We start from the raw sequence: 23,601 nt of genomic DNA, 5'->3' as shown, positions 1-23,601 counted from the left end.
TGAATGGACGCATCTACAGTCCAATGGAAAGGCATTTCAATTAAGTCTCAACCAATCGGACTTCTAGGTGGGCGTCTCATTTTAAAACGCTACAGTTCACTTCTGCACCAGATGAACATTATGTATGCCGCCTACGTGGGGTGGTCTAAATACAGTTGGCGATAATAGAAACGGGTTACTAAATTGATTTTCAGCAACACAACTCAGACTTGCGAATATGACTCCGCTGTATAGCATCGCTGTTGTCTGGTTATTTACCTATGCGCTATGCGAGGATTTTTGTAAGAATGCCAACTTCTTCGGCGGGGCACACACAACGTTCGTGAATACACCGCGACCGAGAGATTCGCCGGTGTTGTCTGGACACAACCTTAACAAACGGAGCACTGACCCCTACGGAGAGACGTGCAAATCTCTAACGGGATTCGAGTCCACGCTGAAAAATAACACACACACCGTAAGTTTTTTTTTTCTATTATCAAAGGCTGTTGCTTGTAAAAAATAAACAAATGTCAAACTGCACATTGTCATTGATTCGTGTTGGCTGCAACCCATATATCCCACCACAGCGAAAATAATCACATTTCTCTCGGATTTGATTGAAGAATGGTTAAATCCATTGTGATAATCTGTCATTTGTGACCTTTCAAACTGCTGTGGTGATACTGACTCATGGTTCTCATCACCACGTGGGCTATACATTCCTAATTGACTGAACTTTATTGCATATTCTGACGAGTTAGACTGTTTTAAAGCTAAAATCGTTGGTTGCTGCATTTTATTTATTTATAAATTGGTATATACCCATTGATACTTGACCTGAGCTCGAGGCATTTATAAATTGTGTTCTCCAACCGTCGACCTCATTGAACATAAAATATAAGCTTGTTTTACTCCAATTCCTGTAAACAATGTCAATGTAACCCCCACCCCCCTTGCTGTATAGCCTCAAAACATAGTTAAAAGGACATTTGAAATCATGGATGGTCAGTCCTTGCATCCATAGCTCTGTAAATTAATTTGAGAGTGGTTACAATTCTCCAGGCCCATCCCTCAGCTTTTTACCAAAACAGGGGCAGGGTACCTGCTTTGCTATTGTTTCTACTAGGGATTCTAGCTTTTCGGGATTCAGGCAAAGTGAGTTTGACCCAAGGAGTAACCTACAGCAAAGGGTCAGGTGGAGTAAATATGCATTCCGGTTTCTCATAATGCATCCATTATTGAGGACGGATCATATTGTGGCATCAGTCTCCTACATTCGGTAGGCATGTCTCTGTATAGTTTGGTAATATATGCTGTCATTTAAATACACAAAGTTTAATTTCATTTTCACCCCCAGACCCTAAAAAATATGCTATTGAACATAGTTGAAGGCCAGCATATTTATAGTAAAGTATAGACTGACTGAATGAGAACAATGATGGCTTAGGATGTCTATGGGCCAAACATAGCTCAAATCATCATGATTACTTATGTTTTAACCTACTGTTGCTGGGCATGTTGCTTTGCATCACGTCTTTCTGTTGACAGAGCTGGTTATAGCAGCCTGTACTGCAGAAAAAGGTGTTGGGGAATGTAAATTGCTGTCTGTAAGCAGCAGTTTTGTTGTGAGTTCATATGACTGTACACTAGCAGGGTCTCCTTTGAGTGGATTCTCTGTGTGCAGTTCACTGCTCTGCTCTGCTCTGATCCACTGTGATGCAGTAGGGAAAGGGACATAGTGTTTCATTACTGTTTGCAACATGAAACAAATTATGTAAGTATCATGTTCTGAGACTGACAAAAAGTTAGCACACTGCATGCATGCCATGATTGAGGTGGAGAGGAAATGCAAACCCCTGTAACATATTTTCAGCATTTATTTCCCTGTCACTCAACACTGGCCTGCCTTTGTCAGTGAGGAGTCAGGTGATTCTGTTCAGCCAGTTGAAGGCAGATGCTAATGGGGTTATAGTGTAAGTCATCGCTAACTCAGGCTAAATGTGGCCATATGAGGAGCAGCAAAAATGTCAGTGTTTGTCTGGGCTAAACCCGCCCCATACGCTGTGATGCCTTAGGCTCTGCTGTTGGCCTACTAGAACACTCTTGCAGCCCAGACTCCAGATGGCTTCTCTGTGTGTTTAGTGGAATGGGTTGTGGGCCCTGCAAATGTGACTCAATGCTGAGAGGTCAAGGGATCCACTCCTACAGTTAAATAAAGGCCTAGTTAAATGTAAAAATGAAATACAACTTTAAATACAGCACAGGAGGTTGCTGGCACCTTAATTGGGGAGGACGGGCTCGTGGTAACTGCTGGAGTGGAATAGTATCAAATACATAAAAACACATGGTTTCCATGTGTTTGATGGTATTCTATTCGCTCCGTTCCAGACCTTATGAGCCGTTTTCCCCTCAGCAGCCTCAACTGTTAACCGGCATTACCTTTGGGAGCTAACAAGTCTAAAGGTCATGGGCAAGGTAACATATCATTTTGGTGAAACATCTATTTTACACAGGATGAATATAGTGTGTGGGTCTACGAGCCCTTCTGTGCACAGACAGCTCCCTAATAAAGCACAGAGGTATTGTTCATGCAATGGTTGAGCTGTTTCAACGGAACCAAATTGAACTCCTGCCATTGATATTTTATGCTGGATCAAAAAGGGGCTTAGGTGGTGGGTGTGGCAGGGGGTGTAGCAATGGCAATGGACACAGTTGGTGTGGCTGAATTTTAGATCACTTTTAAAGGCTCCCAATTTGATGTTTTTTGTTTGTTGTTGTGGCAGTGTCTTGAATTTTTAAGCCAATTTTCTGCAATTCTCCTTGGAGCCGAGATACATTTTTGCAATTTTGCCATGGAGCTGAGAGAAAATGTTGCAATTTAAAAGCACATTTCCAGGGATTCTACATACTCTGCCATGGAGCTGAGAGAAAAGTAATATATATATATATATATATATATATATATATATATATATATATACACACACACAGTTGAAGTCGGAAGTTTACATACACTTATGTTGGAGTTATTAACTTGTTTTTCAACCACTCCACAAATTTCTTGTTGACAAACTATAGTTTTGGCATGTGTGCACGACTCAAGTCATTTTTCCAACAATTGTTTACAGACAGATTATTTCACTTTTATAATTCACTGTATCACACTTCCAGTGGATCAGAAGTTTACATACACTAAGTTGACTGTGTCTTTAAACAGCTTGGAAAATTCCAGAAAATTGTGTCATGGCTTTAGAAGCTTCTGATAGGCTAATTGACATCATTTGAGTCAATTGGAGGTATACCTGTGGATATATTTCAAGGCCTACATTCAAACTCAGTGCCTCTTTGATTGACATCATGGGAAAATCAAAAGAAATCAGCCAAGACCTCTGAAATAAATTGTAGACCTCCACAAGTCTGGTTCATCCTTGGGAGCCATTTCCAAATGCCTGAAGATACCACGTTAATTTGTACAAACAATAGTATGCAAGTATAAACACCATGGGACCACGTAGCCGTCATACCGCTCAGGAAGGAGACACATTCTGTCTCCTAGAGATAAATGTAATTTGGTTTGAAAAGTGCAAGTCAACCCCAGAACAACAGCAAAGGACCTTGTGAAGATGCTGGAGGAAACGGGGCGGCAGGGGTGGGGCAGCAGGGTAGCTAGCCTAGTGGTTAGAGCATTGGACTAGTAACCGAAAGGTTGCAAGTTCAAATCCCCGAGCTGACAAGGTACAAAATCTGTCGTTCTGCCCCTGAACAGGCAGTTAACCCACTGTTCCTAGGCCGTCATTGGAAATAAGAATTTGTTCTTTAACTGACTTGCCTAGTAAAATAAAGGTAAAATAAAATAAAAAACAGGTACAAAAGTATCTATATCCACAGTAAAACAAGTCCTATATCGACATAATCTGAAAGGCCGCTCAGCAAGGAAGAAGCCACTGCTCCAAAACCGTCATAAAAAAAGCCAGACTACAGTTTGCAACTGCATATGGAGACAGAGATCGTACTTTTTGTAGAAATGTCCTCTGGTCTGATGAAACAAAAATAGAACTGTTTGGACCATAATGACCATTGTTATGTTTGGAGGGAAAAGGGAGGCTTGCAAGTCGAAGAACACCATCCCTACCGTGAAGTACGGGGGTGGCAGCATCATGTTATGGGGGTGCTTTGCTGCAGGAGGGACTGGTGCACTTCACAAAATAGATGGCTTCATGAGGAAGGGAATTTATGTGGATATATTGAAGCAACATCTCAAGACATCAGTCAGGAAGTTAAAGCTTGGTCGCAAATGGGTCTTCCAAATGGACAGTGTCCCCAAGCATACTTTCAAAGTTGTGGCAAAATGGCTTAAGGACAACAAAGTCAAGGTATTGGAGTGGCCATCACAAAGCCCTGACCTCAATCCTGTAGAAAATTTGTGGGCAGACCTGAAAAAGCGTGCGTGAGCAAAGAGGCCTACAAACCTGACTCAGTTTAGAGTATGTAAACTTCTGACCCACTGGGAATGTGATGAAAGAAATAAAAGCTGAAATAAATCATTCTTTCTATTATTCTGACATTCCACTTTCTTAAAATAAAGTGGGGATCCTAACTGACCTAAAACAGGGATTTTATTCTAAGATTAAATATCAGGAATTGTGAAAAACTGAGTTTAAATGTATTTGGCTAAGGTGTATGTAAACTTCCGACTTCAACTGTATGTAAATGTGATAATTCAGTTTTATAATTTTAATACAGTTGCAAAAATGTCTAAAGGCCAATTTTGCTTTGTCATTAAGGGGTATTGTGTGTAGATTGAGGGGGAAAAACTATTTAATCAATTTTAGAATAAGGCTGTAACGTAACAAAATGTGGGACAAGTCAAGGGGCCTGAATACTTTCCGTATGTGTCTTTACTCATTTTAGAATACTATTGCCGACATCGAAACTTTGAAATAACACATTGAAATAAATAAAGAAAGACCCTCGAATGAGTAGGTGTGTTAACTTTGGACTCATTCTGTATATATTTCACAGTTTTGGACATAGGCGCCCAAAAAAACTCATAGGTGGCCGCTCAAGGGTTTCTTTGGCTGAAAAGTCCCTGCACTGAGATATGCCTTAAGGCCCACACCCTAACCCAGTTTGCTATGGAATCTCTCACATGGACCTGACCTGAACCCTCCAGCCAATGAGATATGCTACAAACACCATCCAAACCTCTCTCGACCTCTGTCCAAATGTTCTTCAAATCCCCTCAGCCAGAGTCTTGATGACTTCCCAAATGGACACATAGCAGTTCCCACAGTAAACCAGTTTAGCCCATCTCCAGTTAAAATGGCCTTCACAGTGCATTCTCTAGCCACTTCCAACTCACAGGAGCTTTGAAACCCAGCGGTAACTTAATTTGGCCCTCTCTCCAGCTCTCTTTGTCCTCAGGGAAGCAGGAAGTGTTTTTAGGAGCAGAACAGCCAGTTCAGTACAGTCCTGGTGTTTTCATGGTAGACAAATACGAATACGGCCAGAGGAATGTTCTAGAATTCTGTGAAATGCCACAACTAAGTACTTGATGGTCTTTGTGTTGTCAGATCAGTGAGTGAATGTGCTAGAGTTGGAACACCTGAAGCTCCTTTTGACCATGGAAAAAGCACTCCTATTGGCAGTATGGTCCACCCACCACCTCCTATCCACACTAGCCTGTGCTCCCTCATAAACATTCCCCACATGTTTCTCTCGGACCTCCAGTGAGTCTATCTGCTATAAGAGCAGGCTGACTGGCCAAGACAAGGCACAGGGGGCCAGTATTTATTTGGGGGTTTGTGGCGAGGGCTGAATCTTCTGTGTCAAGACAACACAAGCCTCGGCTCACTTGCTAGTCATAAAAGTCTGTTACAATTCGTGAGAGACTTATACACCTAAATACTGGAAAGATAATTGATTCTGTCAATGCCTCTCTTCCTGCCTCTTCTGGTTTCCATAGCATTGTGCAACAAACGAACAGTTGACATGGCTCATTTAAAGAGGAGAGTGTGTGCGACAGTGTGTTCCAACACAGTGTAGCCAAAGATAGTACAATATGATGATTTGCAGAATCTGCTTCTCCAATAGAAATCTCTGATCATACTTGTAGGCGATGTCATGTGCAGAAACACGTCATCAGGTCTAATGGTCGTGTCGCACCGAACTGCACATGTGCAGACCGTCAAATCAAAGGCACAACTTCAATATAAAGTTGTTTTGATGAAAGTGTCCGTTTTTCTCTTTCATGAGGTTGTAGCAATGAACATTTCAGCTACTTTAGAGATTGGCTTGAATCTTGGTTTTGTATTGGTTGGTCTGGATGCTGGTGGGAGGAGCTATAGGAGTATGGGCTCATAGTAAGTGCTGGAATGTAATAAATGTAACGGTATCAAACATAAGGAAACCACATTCTGTTAATTCTATTTGTGACAACCCTCCCACTCTGTCTGCCGAATTCTTTCTCTTTGCTCTTGTTTTCCTTAATAGAACGTTGGTGGGTGGAGCTGGGAGGATCGTCAGCGAAATGGGACACACCTGGGCTCGGGTGTGTCCTGGGGATAAATACATCTATACCCCATTCAATGAGCAGAATCTCTCCATGCAGGCACCTCGCAACAGCCCTAATTTTCACCATCTATGCACACAACCACTCATTAACACTACTGATTACACACAGACACCATTGTTAATTGTTTGTAGATTACTTTGTTTAATAAATATATCTGTTGTTCCTTATCTCCACGTTGTCACCCCTCTTTGTTATGGGCTACGAGCTGGTTCATGACACATTCCAGCCATTCCAATGAGCTCATCGTCCTGTAGCTCCTCCCACCAGCCTCCACTGACCTATACCAATCATAGAGTATGTTTACTGTACAGGCACACTAATAGTTCGATACCAAACTGTACTCGGCAGTAGGCCGAGTATTCCATTAGCCATGTAAACACTTTACGTTGCTTATCTTAATTGGTGTAAGGTCATAATCGAAGTATGCATATGCAAATTTAAACACCTAGTTGTCTCAGCAATCTTTCAAATTATTAGGACATATAAAGACCTTAATCGGCGTTCCAGTGGTGTGTTTGATGTGCGCATGTGCTAGCAGCAGCAGTGTAAGCCTCGCTCTTTTCAAACATTATATAACCGAGCTCAGAATCAAATAGGCTTCCCAAAAATAACATGGTCCCTGTGGTAGAACGTTTATTTTAATTGCCGATTTTCTGCATTTGTTAAAGTCCCACAGTCAACTTAGTGTATGTAAACTTCTGGTACGCTGGAATTGTGATACAGTGAATTATAAGTGAAATAATCTGTCTGTAGACAATTGCTGGAAAAATGACTTGTGTCATGCACAAAGTAATGTCCTAACCGACTTGCCAAAACTATAGTTTGTTGACAAGAAATTTGTGGAGTGGTTTAAAAACTAGTTTTAATGACTCTAACCTAAGTGTTTGTAAACTTCTGATTTCAACTGTGTGTATATATATATATGTGTGTATATGTTCCCCCCACGATTTTTCAGGTGGGTGCTGCGGCACCCCTAATTCCCACGACTATGATTGTCCTCCCTCCTGACAAGGGAGAGAAATGTGAAAATATCTTAAAGGTGAACTGCACTCACTGATTCCGCATGTGTTCGGTCATTACTGAAGCCCAAATGAGAGTTGTCTTTGGGGTGTGATATAATGTGGGTGTGTCTTTGCCATTCAAGCTCAACAAACAAAGACAGTAGTGAGTAACTTAGTGACGTCTAAGTAAGCAAAGAGAAGTTTTGAAGTTGATGATTTCTGACTGACTCGCCGTCTCAAGATGATCTGCTAATTCAGTTCAATGTGTCGGCTAAAGTCTGTGCTCATCTTGTTATAGCACTAAAGGGTGGACCAGCTCCATATTAATGCCCATGATTTTGGAATGATGTTCGACGAGCAGGTGTCCACATACTTCTTCTTGATGCAGTGTGTATACAGTGCTCTTGATGCAGTGTGTATACAGTGCTCTTGATGCAGTGTGTATACAGTGCTCTTGATGCAGTGTGTATACAGTGCTCTTGATGCAGTGTGTATACAGTGCTCTTGATATACAGTGCTCTTGATGCAGTGTGTATACAGTGCTCTTGATGCAGTGTGTATACAGTGCTCTTGATGCAGTGTGTATACGGTGCTTTCAAAGTAGACCTCCCTTCATGTTTTCCACATTTTGGAAAATTGAATAAAATATGTTTTCTCATCCATCTACACACAATACCAACGCGGTTGTAATGCGACTCTTTTTTTGTACCGCCTGGATCACACCGACAGCGTCACTGCGCAAAATGGTACGCAGCATCATCTGGATATGTGTGCAATAAAAGTTCAACATTCACCTTTGCTACTATTTTTGTCAAGCCGTCTACAGATACAATTTGATGCATATGTTCGATAAATTCAGCGTATGCACCACACACAGTGCACTGCAGCTGTCTCTGCAAGACAAACACATCGTTCCATTGGAAATGAATGTACTTCTGGTGTAACAACGCAAATCACGCTGTCAGTGTAACCGAGTCCTTAATTCTTCCATGGATCTCACATTAAATTCAGCATAACGAGGATGTAGCACTGTTTAAACTAACACTATTCAAAGGCCACAGAGAAACGTGGAATAACCTGTACTTGGTTCGATGACAACTTGTAGAAGGCTTATATCTATATTTTGGAATGTCGGTTGTTGATTTCACCACAACAGGAATAGACCCCTTTTTCTGTTAACTTAAATGAATCACGACCCGGCATAGATATCAACAGTGACAACGGTTGACTGTCCAAAAAATGTATTTTATAGAGAGACCACCCAAATGCTCTGTGCCATTTCATTAACTCCTCGTTCTAAGTCCTGCACATCCCAGCGGTACAAAACCAAAGATATTGAGCCGTTTTAAGCAATCAATCTTACGTCATCGTGATGACTGAACTTTTATACTAACATCACCAATCTGAGGTAAAAATGATTTATAATTCCACTAAATTGTATAGCTTGAAAATGAAAGCTTGTGTAAGGTAGTAACACAAACTGTCCACATTAGGGAAATTAGCGCAGTATAATATTTTTTTATTTATTTAACTAGGCAAGTCAGTTAAGAACAAATTCTTATTTACAATGACGGCCTAGGAACAGTGGGTTAACTGCCTTGTTATGGGGCAGAACAACAGATTTTTACCAACATAGTTGGGAGGAGTCTTTACGTTAACATTGTGTTTTGATGTATTTCTAATACCTAAAGACTTTTCCTGCTTGATGACCCATTTTTCATCCTATGAACTTGACATGTTCATGCTCATGTTTTGTTTTTACATGGAAATGCCCCTAAGCAAGGAACAGAAGAATATAAGCCTACAGTGTGTTATACAGTAAATAACCATTAACAACACTACCTACATAAGACATTAGTGTTATCAACATACATTATGATTATTCAGGGTAACTTATCAGTAATGCATAACGTCATACTGAAAACTGAAGTATTTAAGGAAAATATAATGAATTATTCCACGCATCCAGGACTATATGTTGCTGCTTATGACCTTTGTTCTGTGTAGGATTCACCTTCGTCATTTGGTTGAATGTGTCTAAACAACATCATGAGGGTCAGGCTGGTTGGCTGTTTCTTTCCCCCTGGTCTGTGGTCAGAATGTACAGAGAAAACATGTCCTGTTCCGTGTGTGTGTGTGTGTGTGTGTGTGTGTGTGTGTGTGTGTCTCAGAGCTGGGTTGCAGCCAGCAGCACAGAACCAAGGAAAGCAGCACAGTGATGTTCCACATGCTGTTTGTGTCCAGAGGGATGGAGAGAAGGGGGCAGAGAAAGGGAGGGAAGGAGAGTTGGACGGCTACATATAAAGAAAGAAAGGGATAGGAAAGAGATTAAATAAGGGGCAGGGAGGGAGGGGTGGAGATAATTAGTGATGGGGAGGAAGAAATGTAGGGTGAAGGAAAGTTTCATGGTTGGCTGTTTTTTTCTTTTTCCATATTATCCCATCTTCACTCAATAGGGGTGGAGTCATCATCGGCTGTGTATGCGTCTCCTCCCAGATGCTAATAGCTGACTGAGCTTCAAGTAGGACCAGACTTTCACCTCACTCAGCTCCAGCCCAGTGCCTCAAACCTACTGCACCTAGACCTGCAATAGCCCTATATACAGTACCAGCCAGATCCATGCATTTAGAGTGTTGGACCATTGAGGTTTCTGCATTATGAAACATTTACATGAAACCACAACATTCTATAGCAGCCATGTTAGCACGCCATTTACATTAAATGGGGAATATTTAAATAATGCCATGTACCTGAATGTCTAAAATTAGATCAATATTCAAAATTCTAGATGTTGGCCCAACTCTCTAAATACATGGCTCTGGTACAGACACAGCTGCCACCTGACACTGCAGTCCCTCTCTCCCTGCTCCTTTAAGCTTCATACCCAACCCTCCAAACCATATATGACATTTACACAGCTTCACCTCAAAGATCACAGCCTGCATGTGTTTGACCTTTATATCTGGAAATATTGATGTAGCACTCTTGTTAACACCTCGAACCCTGCAGAATAAGGGGCTCACTGTGCTGGCCTGTAACCTCCCAGCCCTACAGTACACCAGTGGCGTGTGTGCTTTAGCTCTGGAATATTTCCTCATAGGATGTGAGCTCATGTCTGGTCTGTGAGGTCACATCCTGTCTGGCAGTTAGGGTTTGTAGCTGTATTTGACAATTAAATGATTCCCCCCTCCCGCCCCCTCCTGCTCATCTTCTGTCTGTTGATGGTATCAATTCATCCCCTCAGGCAGTCTCCTCTCTTCTTCATCCCCCTCTTCGTACTCCTCCTCCCTCCCACCAAGTTAAAAGATATCTGTCTGTGACAGAACCTCCTCTGGTCCCTGTCATCCAGCTGGAGCTGCTGACTGGGTTGACCGAGGCTGACCTGTCCCACACTGCCTTGATGTTTTGTGTTGGGTTTGAAACTCAGGGTGGGGTATCGGTTGTCCAGGCAGCCTGGCAGGGGTTCAGAGGAACAAATGAAGAAAACACGTTCTTGGTTAGATTTGACACAGGTGTACAAGCATTGGTCTTGTACTATTATACTTCTAAGAAAAGCAGAAGCCTTTCCACCCCATAATGTGAACAATCTGCTACAGTAACATGATTTGTGCCCAGGCGTGCCAGCTTAAACCTGGCAGGGTTGTTTTCAACAAGAGTCTTTGAACTCAAGTTGAACCGGGTCGATCAGATCACTTCAGAGGAGGGATGAAGAGTGAGATGATTCCTTTGGAGCAGGATTAAGGAAGGATTGAGGGGTTGTATGAACAGATCTACTGTATTTGGAGGAGGAAGGATGGAGAGAGAGAGAGTGTGAGGAACCAATGCTTTTGAAGAAAGGATGGAAACTGGTGCTCACACTTGGAGCGATCATGTGTTCCCCTGGACCTGTTTTACTAGTAGTTTCCAGAGATCATGTGTTCCCCTGGACCTGTTTTACTAGTAGTTTCCAGAGATCATGTGTTCCCCTGGACCTGTTTTACTAGTAGTTTCCAGAGATCATGTGTTCCCCTGGACCTGTTTTACTAGTAGTTTCCAGAGATCATGTGTTCCCCTGGACCTGTTTTACTAGTAGTTTCCAGAGATCATGTGTTCCCCTGGACCTGTTTTACTAGTAGTTTCCAGAGATCATGTGTTCCCCTGGACCTGTTTTTACTAGTAGTTTCCAGAGATCATGTGTTCCCCTGGACCTGTTTTACTAGTAGTTTCCAGAGATCATGTGTTCCCCTGGACCTGTTTTACTAGTAGTTTCCAGAGATCATGTGTTCCCCTGGACCTGTTTTACTAGTAGTTTCCAGAGATCATGTGTTCCCCTGGACCTGTTTACTAGTAGTTTCCAGAGATCATGTGTTCCCCTGGACCTGTTTTACTAGTAGTTTCCAGAGATCATGTGTTCCCCTGGACCTGTTTTACTAGTAGTTTCCAGAGATCATGTGTTCCCCTGGACCTGTTTTACTAGTAGTTTCCAGAGATCATGTGTTCCCCTGGACCTGTTTTACTAGTAGTTTCCAGAGATCATGTGTTCCCCTGGACCTGTTTTTACTAGTAGTTTCCAGAGATCATGTGTTCCCCTGGACCTGTTTTACTAGTAGTTTCCAGAGATCATGTGTTCCCCTGGACCTGGACCTGTTTTACTAGTAGTTTCCAGAGATCATGTGTTCCCCTGGACCTGTTTTACTAGTAGTTTCCAGAGATCATGTGTTCCCCTGGACCTGTTTTACTAGTAGTTTCCAGAGATCATGTGTTCCCCTGGACCTGTTTTACTAGTAGTTTCCAGAGATCATGTGTTCCCCTGGACCTGTTTTACTAGTAGTTTCCAGAGATCATGTGTTCCCCTGGACCTGTTTTTACTAGTAGTTTCCAGAGATCATGTGTTCCCCTGGACCTGTTTTACTAGTAGTTTTACCAGAGAGATCATGTGTTCCCCTGGACCTGTTTTACTAGTAGTTTCCAGAGATCATGTGTTCCCCTGGACCTGTTTTACTAGTAGTTTCCAGAGATCATGTGTTCCCCTGGACCTGTTTTACTAGTAGTTTCCAGAGATCATGTGTTCCCCTGGACCTGTTTTACTAGTAGTTTCCAGAGATCATGTGTTCCCCTGGACCTGTTTTACTAGTAGTTTCCAGAGATCATGTGTTCCCCTGGACCTGTTTTACTAGTAGTTTCCAGAGATCATGTGTTCCCCTGGACCTGTTTTACTAGTAGTTTCCAGAGATCATGTGTTCCCCTGGACCTGTTTTACTAGTAGTTTCCAGAGATCATGTGTTCCCCTGGACCTGTTTTATTAGTAGTTTCCAGAGAGCTGCCTGCCTGCCTGCCTGCCTGCCTGCCTGCCTGCCTGCCTCCTGTGGCTTTATAGACTTCCTAGAGTAGCAGACACTCTCCAGGCCTTACCTCTCCTCATAAACAACACATAGAGGCAGGCTAGTGGTGGGGGGAACCATAGCCTCCTCTCTCCACAGACCTACTACGGTAGATGTAATTCAGGGTAGAATGGAAGAAGTGAACTCTGGATTAGTGGTAATGTAAGACAAACACTCTTTATGCTCTCCACCTGACTTCTTTGTCTGAGCTCTCTCTCTTTCTGGGGGGTAATCTCTCGATCAGCTCTAAGGCACACACACACACACACACACATTCTCTCTCTCACTGTCTCTCTCTCTCTCTCTCTCCATCGTCTGCAGACTGGACTAAAACTTTAGGGGGCCCTCAGGAGAATTAGGGGCCTGTGTGCGCAAGAGTGTTTTTGTCCTGCTTTCAGGACACAAGGCCCTCAGTCACTCTCCTGTTCTCGGGCCTCTCAGCTTGTCAGCCAAGTAGGAATGTAGGTCACACTCATAGTTCTATACAAAGAACATAGTTTGACAGTTGGGACACTCAGCAACAGCCTGGGAGGTGTGTATGTGTGTGTGTGTTTGTGGTCAACTCTCCCTGTGTTGAACAGGCAGGGTTTGGATAAAGGAGAGTAGGAAAAGGGGAATCACACAAGTGAATGTCCCTCTGTGTTCTGTATGACATCACATTATGTCAAATTTGACTGTTTCCTGTACCCTGTGATTTCACTTAGCGTAAACCACACGACGCTACACGTGCTGTACCTCATGTTCCTTTGTAAGTTGATAAGCCTTCTCTTTCTCTCCTGTCTGCAGTATGCCTTCAATGACCTGAGTGGCTCAGTGTCTCTGGCCTGGGTGGGAGATGGCACAGGGGTAAGAAGAGTGTGTGTGTGGTGTGGTGTGTGTGTGTGTGTGGTGTGTGTGTGTGTCCACCTGTAAAGCCTGTGTTGTATCTCCACAGGTGCTTCTGGTGCTGACCACATTCCAGGTGCCTGTCTTCATGATTCGCCTTGGCCAGTCTAAACTCTACCGCAGGTCAGAAACTCCAGATTCAGGAGATACGGGTCTATTTTTACCTGTCTCAACTCGTCAGGGATCGAATCGCACATTCACTTTTGGGGGTCACCCTTAAAATAGTTATGATACTTTTAATATAAGGATTCCTGATTTGTATTGAGAGTGGCCAGTAGGTTACTGTACATTCCCCCCATGTCTCTCTCTCCCAGCGAGGACTATGGAAAGACATTCCAGGATGTGACCCACCTGATCAACAACACCTTTGTTCAGACTGAGTTTGGCATCGCCATTGGTCCTGACAACTCTGGAAGGGTCAGTACTTCTTCCCTTCATGACTACGTAGACATATTCTGTCTGTATAGACTGGATTCAGTCAACAGATGCACAGCTCCAGTAATCGAACTAGTCTTTGTTTCTCTCTGGTACTACTACGTTGAGTTATAATTGCTCTGATTGCCCAGAAAGTTAATGCACCTGGTTTCTCAGATCTAAGCCAGTTCCCTGTCTCCCTCTATAGGTGATCTATTCTGTCGCTTCGTGATCTCCTGGGTTCTCCTCTGATCCACTGTCTCTCTGTCCCCCAGGTGATCATGACAGGTGATGTGTCAGAGGGAGGGGGATCCCGGATTTTCCGCTCGCTGGATTATGGACATAGTTTTTCCCCAGTGGACCTCCCCTTCTTTCCTCTGATTCAGACACTGTATAACCCCAACGACAGTAACGTGCTACTGACCCTCAGCATCACGGTACATAACCCTGACCCTCAGCGTCATTGTACATGACCTTAACCTCTAACCTCTGATCCCTTACCCTCAGCATCATGGTACATAACCCTGATCTCTAACCCCTAACCCTTAACGCTCGATTAAGGCAGCCTCAGAGGGGTTGGGTTAAATGAGCAAGACACATTTCAGTTGAATGCATTCAGTTGTACAACTGACTAGGTATCTGCCTTTCCTCTTTGAATATGGTCTGTTTTTTCCGTCCCTCTCTCCTCTCCTCCAGTTGGACCTGTGGCTGTCTGAAGACTTTGGCTCCACCTGGAGGAAGATCCATGACAGTGTGTGTCTGGTCAGATGGTGAGAGCTTCCATTTAACCAGTTCATTAATCAATCAGTAACAATGGATGTTTTTTATGATCTTGTTTACTTCCAAACAAATATCTATGTCCTCAAGCTCCATATTCCAACAGCATATATTTTACTTCTGAATCCCCCCGATCCTTCTCCCTTTTTCTCTCATTTACTCTCCCAATCAGTGGTGTGAGCAAAACAAACAGCGTGTGTGTGTGTGTGTGTGTGTGTGTGTGTGTGTGTGTGTGTGTGTGTGTGTGTGTGTGTGTGTGTGCAAAAGTTTGACATTATTGTTGTTATTCCAGCTGTCTTGCCTGTCAGTTGTGACCACATATTTGACTCCAGTTTCAGTGCAGCAACAGAAGTTCAGATCAGGCTAAAGAGCCAGGATGTGGTAGTTACTGCACAATCATCGCTTCGCACAGCATTCTGGGAACTCTGTGGCCACAGCTTCAATTGGAGCTCTGAGCAGAATACATTACACAAGCAGTTTGGGCTCCCAGGACAGGGAATCAGGAGTCAGCAGAATAGTGTATATTCATTCCACAACTCCTGGTAGTCAGTGTCACGGTGGGGTGTCACGGTGGGATGAGTCCATATTCCACACCATCTGCTACATGTATACGCGTCAGGAGGAATGTACCGGCCTCAATCCCCAGTGAATAGGAAAGATCTCTGTCTGTCCGTCCGTCTGTCTCACTGTCCGTCTGTCTGTGTGATCCTAGGGGTCCCGAGGACAGCATCTACTTCACCACAAACTCTAACGGATCCTGCAGTGAGTAGACCATGACTACAGTAACACAACCTCATGTCAACACAACACCAATAACAACAAATAACTCACTAACAGTAGAATCATTGAGCCAGACACCTGTCCAGAGAGACTGCACGAACAGTAACACAGCCACACGATTCACCATACACAATAGCACACAATGATACACTACATGACCAAAAGTATATGCTCGTCAAAAATCACAGGCATTAATATGGAGTTGGTCCCCCGTCTGCTGCTATAATAGCCTTCACTCTTCTGGGAAGGATTTGCACTAGATGTTGGAACATTGCTACGGGGACTTGCTTCCATTCAGCCACGAGCATTTGTGAGGTTGGGTACTGGTGTTGGGCGATTTAGGCCTGGCTCACAGTTGGCGTTCCAATTCATTCCAAAGGTGTTCGATGGAGTTGAGGTCAGGGCTCTGTGCAGGCCAGTCAAGTTCTTCCACACCAATCTCGACAAACCATTTCGTTATGGAACTCGCTTTGTGCACAGGGGAATTTTCAAGCTGAAACAAAGTTGGAAGCACAGAATCGTTTAGAATGTCATTGAATGCTGTAGCGTTAAGATTTCCCTTCACTGGAACTAAGAGACCTAGCCTGAACCATGAAAAACAGCCCCAGACCATTATTCCTCCTCCAAACTTTACAGTTGGCAGTATGCATTGGGGCAGGTAGCGTTCTCCTGGCATCCGCCTAACCGAGCTACGTCCATCGGACTGCCAGATGGTGAAGCGTAATTCATCACTCCAGAGAACGTGGTTCCACTGCTTCAGAGTCCAATGGCGGTGAGTTTTACACCACTCCAGCCCACGCTTGGCATTGAGCATGGTGACCTTGTGTGCGGCTGCTCAGCCATGGAAACTCATTTCATGAAGCTCCCGACAAACCGTTATTGTGCTGACTTTTCTTCCAGAGGCAGTTGGGATCGCAGTAGTGAGTGTTGCAACAAATGACAAATGATTTTTACGCGCTTCAGCACACAGCGATCCCATTCTGTGAGTTTGTGTGGACTACCACTTCGCGACTGAGCCGTTGTTGCTTCTAGACGTTTCCACTTCACAGTAACAGCACTACAGTTCACCAGGGCAGCTCTAGCAGGGCCGAAATTTGATGAACCGACTTGTTGGAAAGGTGGCATCTTATGACTGTGCCACGTTGAAAGTCACTGAGCTCTTCAGAAAAGCTATACTACTGCCTATGTTTGTCTATGGAGATTGCATGTCTGTGCACTCGATTTTATACACCTGTCCGCAACGGGTGTTGCTGAAATAGCCAAATCCACTAATTTGAAGGGGTGTCCACATATTTTGTACATATGGTTTATATAGATGAACAAATAATCTCAAACTTTGTACTGATAACAATCATATGTTTTGACTTGTCTCTTTCCCTCTCCCCTCTTCAGATGATAAGGGCATGTTGGAGCTGAAGAGGTCTCTAGACTATGGCAAGAACATCAAGACCATCGCCAGCAAGATCTACTCCTTTGTACTTGGAGGACGCTTTGTCTTCGCCTCCATCATGACTGGCTCGGTGTGTGTGTGTGTGTTACGTTAGTATGTGCGTTTCTACAGTAATGTCTGTGTGTGTTATAATGTGTGTGTGTGTGTGTGTGTGTGTGTGTGTGTGTGTGTGTGTGTGTGTGTGTGTGTGTGTGTGTGTGTGTGTGTGTGTGTGTGTGTGTGTGTGTGTGTGTGTGTGTGTGTGTGTGTGTGTGTGTGTGTTCCTCAGGGTACCCAGCGTATGATCCATGTGTCGGTAGATGGTGGTGATGTGTGGAACATGGCTCAGCTCCCTACTGTTGGCCATGAGCAGTTCTACTCCATATTGGCAGCCAGCGACGACATGGTGTTCATGCACGTAGACGAACCTGGAGGTCAGTCAGAACACACACACACAATTATGGATTAAGATTCTTTCTTAGATGTGTGTCTTTGTTAAGATCTCACTTGTCCCTTGCTATCCTCCCAGATGAAGCTTTCGTCTACATGACAATAGATGGGTTTATGAAGCTTTATTTACTTAGTGACACATTGTGACAGACACTGGCATAGGGACCATCTACATATCAGATGACAGAGGGACACTCTACTCCAAGTCTCTGGAGCGCCACCTCTACACGGCCACAGGGGGCGACACTGATTTCACCAACGTCACCTCGCTCAGGGGTGTCTACATGACCAGCGTACTCACAGAGGGTGGGTCTACACTGCCACACACGGACACAGAGACGCACCGTTTTGAAGTGTTTTTCTATACAGTCTGACCCCCCCCCCTCCACTCCCTCTGTAGACGGCTCAGTGGAGACTGTGGTGTCGTTTGACCAGGGGGGGGAGTGGCGGCCGGTACAACGGCCTCGAAACAGCCGCTGTGACACTGAGACCATCACCAACCGGCCGGACCGAGTGAGACACACACACACACACACACTCACAACCCTGTGATTATATATATGTGTGCTTTAGCAATACTGTATGTAGCTTTGAATTTCATGAGTGTTTTGTCCTTGTCCCTTACCCACCCTGTGTGTCTACAGTGCAGCCTGCACATCCACGCCTTATACAGCATCTCTATGAAGATGAACGTCCCTCTGCTGCCCCTCACACAGTTCAACGCTATAGGCCTCATTCTGGCTCATGGTAACACACACACAGTATACACCAGCCATACTCAATATTTCAGACCGCGTTCTGGATCCAGACCCAGAATGGGGTTCATTTTTTACTGCTGTTGAGAGTTGTAATAGTAGATTGTACAAGGTGGAATTTAGAAATGTGGAAATGCATGGGCAGTTATGTCATTCAATGTCAGAAATGTTGAGTTAATCAACTAGCCCCCTCAAACTCAACTCTGAACCTCAAAGACAGTTCCACTTCATTATTCCCCTCTAATCGGGGACTGATTTACACCTGGCACACCAGATGGGTGCAATTAATTATCAGGTAGAACAGAAAACCAGCAGGCTCTGGACCTCGTAGGGTAAGAGTTGAATACCTTGGTAGCTGGTTAGCCCAACTTACCAATCTAAATATTGTAGTTATCATAGCCAGATTACATGCCCAGGGAGGGGCCTCCATTGATTTTGTTGAGTCACTCCAGTATCATATGAACTGGTGTGTCTTGTGTGTTCATATCATATGAACACACAAGACACACAAAATGTGTAGAATTGCAGGAAAAGAGCTTTAAAACGGCAACATTTTCTCTCTGCCAGCAAGAGAAGTGTGAACAGACTGATCAGTTTGGGGTTGCATGGGTTGTGAGGTGGAGGTTTGTTGCTACACCAATAAAGGACAATATCCATCCAGATCTTTGCCACCTTGGAACATCTTATACACTGAGCCCAAAAATAACACAATCACAGGCCCACCCTATGGAGCACTAGAATAATGGAACATTCATATCCCTATTCCTTCACTCCCCTCCCTCTCTGTCTCCAGGTAGTGTGGGTGACCCAGCGTCTGTGCTGTCTCCTGATGTGTATGTGTCTGATGATGGAGGCTACTCCTGGCTGAGAGCGTTAATCGGACCCCACCACTACGCCATCCTAGACTCTGGAGGCCTTTTGGTGGCTGTCGAACACACATCTGCACCCGTCAACCAGATCAAGTGAGTGAAAGAGAGAGAGAAACAGAAATGGAGGCGGTCCTGCCATTTCAAGTCTTTGCACTCATGTTGTGTTTGATAATGATGCTAAGCGGCCTTTCCCCCCCCCCTCCATCTCCCCTGCAGGTTTTCCACAGACGAGGGCCAGTGTTGGCATGTGTATAACTTCACCAGTGAGCCGCTGTATTTCACAGGGCTGGCGTTGGAGCCTGGAGCCCACTCCATGAACCTCAGCCTGTGGGGGTACAGAGTGGGCCTGCAGGGTCCCCTCAGTCACTACTGGGTCTCTGTTACCATCGACTTCAAACAGCTACTCTCCAGAGACTGTGAGTGGACTGTGTGTGTGCATGCGTGTGGATGTGCTTGTGATTGCGCTTGTGCCTGTGCTTACTGGTCTCTATGTCCCCCTGCAGGTGGGGAGGGGGACTATGTTCAGTGGTTGGCGCACTCTGATGACCTCAACAACCCCAATGACGGATGCATTCTGGGATATAAGGAGCGTTTCCTGCGGCTGAGGAAAGATTCTGTCTGCTGGAACGGACGTGATTATGTCATCACCACCCAGCCCACCCCCTGCCAATGCACACTGGATGACTACCAGTGGTCCGCACCTCATAAACCTTCACGTCTATGTTACTACTCACTCTCTCTTTACCTTTCATTTGACTCCCTTTCCTCCCCTCACCCATTCAGAGGGGTCGGGTTAAATCTGGAAGACATTTCGGTTGAATGCAATTCAGTTGTGCAACTGACTAGGTATCCCCCTTCCCCATCTTATCCATCTTTCACCATCACCTCTCTGTCTATCTCTCCTTGTGTTCAAGCAAACAACAGACATATGTATCTTTCTCTCTCTCTGTCTGTTGTAGTGACTATGGGTACCACCGTGCAGAGAACAGTTCTGAGTGTGTGGAGCAGGCAGACCTGAAGGGCCATGTTCTGGAGTTCTGTCTTCACGGCACCACAGAACAGCTGCAGACCAGTGGGTAAGGAACTCACCTCACCACAACAACAACAACAAAATGCCTCTCTCTCCTTCCATTTTTCACTGTCTCTTCTGCTCTCCATCCTAAAGCTACCGGAAGATTCCAGGTGACCGATGTGTGGGTGGGATCCAGCCTAAGAGGAAGGAGATTGATCTGAGGAGAAACTGCATCAGCAATGCACTTCACCCAAAACCCCTGGTCAGTGGTAGCATTCCTGCTACATCAATGCACTTCACCCAAAACCCCTGGTCAGTGGTAGCATTCCTGCTACAGCTATGATACAGCATCTGGTAAAGTCTTTGTCTGGCTCAAGGAGTAGGAAAACCATTCTAGACTTAAGTTAACAACCCTCTCCTTCTCTCTCTCTCTCTCTCTCTCTCTCTCTCTCTCTCTCTCAGACGGAGGCCAACTTGTTAAGCTCTGCCTCTATAGTACTGGTTATAATGGTGATTTTGCTCATCAGCGCTGCCACAGGGGTTATGCTCGTCAAGAAATATGTCTGCGGAGGGAGGTCAGTTTACCTCACCTATCTCCTCCCCTACCTTTGTCCTCCCTGTGTGTACAGTATGTGACTGTGTGGTTATCTCGCTCAGGTTCCTGGTACACAGGTACTCAGTGCTACAACAGCATGCGGAGGCCAATGGGATAGAGGGAGTGGATGAACTGGACACACACACCACTGAGATGGGCAAAACACACTACCACGAAGACTCAGATGAGGTTCACACACTGCTAGCATACACAGACACACACAGTTTTTGTGTGACACAGCAATTTTGTGTACAGTACATTACTAGTACATTCCTGCTCTTGTCCTGCATCATGCTGTTAGTGTTTTTCCTCACAATATTCTCTCTCTCGTTGTGTGTGTGTTTGTGGGCGTATATCTGTGTACGTGTGGATTTTCCCGCCCAGGACCTCTTGGAGTGAGAAGCGAGCTGCGAGAGACTTAATCCGCCAACCTGACAGCCTACCCAAGACTACTCCCTCTCACCATTGCCTCCTCCTGCCGCCACTAATATTGCAGCTGCTCTGAGACTCCACTGCTACTCAATGACTGCAAACAGTTCTTACATACCTCTTCCCTTCCGAAGGACACTGGCACTAAAGGGATATATCATGTCCTGCAGAGGGCTGGAGAGCAGTGGGACAGGGGCTGTGGGCTTGGGGCCTGTGGAGGGGAGCGCAGAGGAGAGCTTTTGTGTCCCTAAGGAGCTTTTGTCGTGTCTGCAGCCTTCCTTTTTCCACAACGCTTTCTGATGCAGATTCACGGAGCAGGCGCTCTATTGCTGTGGTGCAGAGAGTCAGGGTGCAACAGCAGTGGCACTGGGAATGGTGTGTCTGGATCAGAATGAGTTTCTATGGTACAGTACCTGATATGGTACAGTACCTGATATGGTACAGTACCTGATATGGTACACCCCTACGAAAGAGACAGTATACAAAATGAGATGTGGAAAGCTTTCAACTGAAGTCGTACATAGTTATACATTTAGTTATGTCTGAAATAATTTTGTACCAAGTGCAAAAGATAATAATTTTCATAAACAATATGTGTGAGGTGAAAACGTATACTACATTTGTTATCGTTTTCAGGCTCATACCAGCTATGACCACATTAACAAAAACTAGCTAACCATACAGTACCTTGTCCTACTGTGCTTAGAGTGGACATCTTGAATTATATTACCAAAGCACTTTCATAATTTTGTGTTGCAGAGAAAATGTATCTGATTTGTCATACTGAGAGGGTAGGGAATATGGGGGAAACTACTCAGCAAATGAGTTGTCAAGTCTGAACAGACCATATTGTACTAGTGAATTACTTGAGAAATAATGAAAACTCTTTCCCTTTTTAACCTCTGCCATGAGGCCTACTTAACAATGTCATAACACATGTCATAAACAAGCATGACAGCTGAAATTAACTTAATTTACACAATCTTTACACACACTGCTATTGAAGTGAACTAGTAGGATAGCAGTTTACCCAGCTAAATCTAAAAAAGATCAAATATATTTGTGGGTCTGGTATAGTCTGCTTGTAAACTATTTATAAACGGTAGTTTGTTAACCATTACATTTAGCAAATACATGTGTAAGGCTTATTGTTCATGGTGTATATATGATTAAAGGGTCTGATAATAAATGGTTCATAAATAATATACATGTAATTATTAATGAACTCAAATATATTAACCAATGATATGTAATGTTAGCAAATAGTTTACTTATGGTAACAAACTTTTGAATACTGGTATAAAAGCAGACCCTGTCAACCTGTTACTAAGTTATATGTGAATCATTGCTGTTTTTTTTTATTATGATGAAGGCTATGATTTAATCGAAATCTTGTTTAACAAAAGAAGCGCTATGTTCAAAGTTTGTGTTTGTGGGAATTATTTGATTTTACAATTTGGCAAGTGGACACATGTGAAATTAATTGTCCTAATATTTTCTTGTCAATATATTATATTACCTCAGAATTACATAAGCTAACATATCTAAGAAATAAAACTAGTTGTGCTTTATTCAGGTAAGCAGTATTCACAACATAGAGCGACAGAAATAACCATGGGCCTACAGTCCCAAGCATTTCATTAGACAATGTTACCTAGTTTCCTTTATAGATTTGAGAAGCACAATATCAACATTTTTGGAGTTAATGCATGTCTACTGTGTAATGAAGTGATTCCATCTCCAAGTGGACCCAATTGAGGGTTCGGAGACTTCCTGACCAGGAAACACTCTGGGCTCTTGCAACTGGTATGTGCTTTTTGCAGTTGCAGGCACTCATTTTCTTTTCACACCATCAGGATTGATTAACCAGCTATTATAAATGGCAGCTCATGCTGAGTTTTGGTGCAGTGCTATACTGTGAGATAGCTGTATGATGGACATAATATTTTGTCTCAGATTTCCATCTTTCTGGGAATAGTCTGTTCCATTTTAGGCCTGGTGTATAGTACTTTGTTTGCTTGTGTTTTTATATCATTGACAATTTTACAAACAGACTTGGAAAGTCCTCTTTTGCAATATAGGTTGATCTCTTTGAATAAATAATAGTTTAAATGTTGAACTTTCTTGTCATGTCTATTTGATCCTACTTCACCAAAGAAGGCATTATGCTATAACGCTTTAATTCTTTTACAATCACCTTTCAAAGGAACTTGCATCAGGTTTAGTTTATTGGGATCCCCTACTGAACATACAGCATCTACTCGTCCTGTGGTCCACATAAAACGTACA

The 23,601-nt window shown here is 43.8% G+C and overlaps 1 protein-coding gene across 1 annotated transcript; it reads left to right on the top strand.

Annotated features, from left to right (window-relative positions):
• The first annotated feature begins 65 nt into the window (after window positions 1-65).
• Window positions 66-23,431, top strand: LOC118400236 (sortilin). The gene is made up of 20 exons (XM_035796895.2): window positions 66-457; window positions 13,704-13,763; window positions 13,852-13,925; window positions 14,117-14,219; window positions 14,492-14,653; window positions 14,913-14,986; window positions 15,706-15,755; window positions 17,166-17,293; window positions 17,492-17,636; window positions 17,803-17,958; window positions 18,053-18,165; window positions 18,297-18,399; window positions 19,201-19,369; window positions 19,493-19,692; window positions 19,780-19,969; window positions 20,236-20,352; window positions 20,442-20,550; window positions 20,751-20,863; window positions 20,946-21,072; window positions 21,268-23,431. Exons 1-20 carry the CDS (start codon window positions 218-220, stop codon window positions 21,280-21,282), a joined length of 2,448 nt encoding a protein of 815 aa, XP_035652788.1. The 5' UTR covers window positions 66-217; the 3' UTR covers window positions 21,283-23,431.
• Window positions 23,432-23,601: the final 170 nt, after the last annotated feature.

Source organism: Oncorhynchus keta, chromosome 21, assembly GCF_023373465.1.
Source record: "Oncorhynchus keta strain PuntledgeMale-10-30-2019 chromosome 21, Oket_V2, whole genome shotgun sequence".
NCBI classification, from domain to species: Eukaryota; Metazoa; Chordata; class Actinopteri; order Salmoniformes; family Salmonidae; genus Oncorhynchus; species Oncorhynchus keta.
The sequence above is the reverse complement of the archived record's forward strand: the minus strand, read 5'-3'. Positions and strand labels throughout refer to the sequence as shown.

Excerpts from the sequence above, each read along its gene's own strand:
- LOC118400236 (XM_035796895.2), top strand. The coding sequence starts at position 218 with ATGACTCCGCTGTATAGCATCGCTGTTGTCTGGTTATTTACCTATGCG. Across the intron at positions 18,400-19,200 it reads AGGCCTCATTCTGGCTCATG|GTAGTGTGGGTGACCCAGCG; the intron begins GTAACACACACA and ends CTCTGTCTCCAG. Across the intron at positions 19,970-20,235 it reads ACACTGGATGACTACCAGTG|TGACTATGGGTACCACCGTG; the intron begins GTCCGCACCTCA and ends TGTCTGTTGTAG.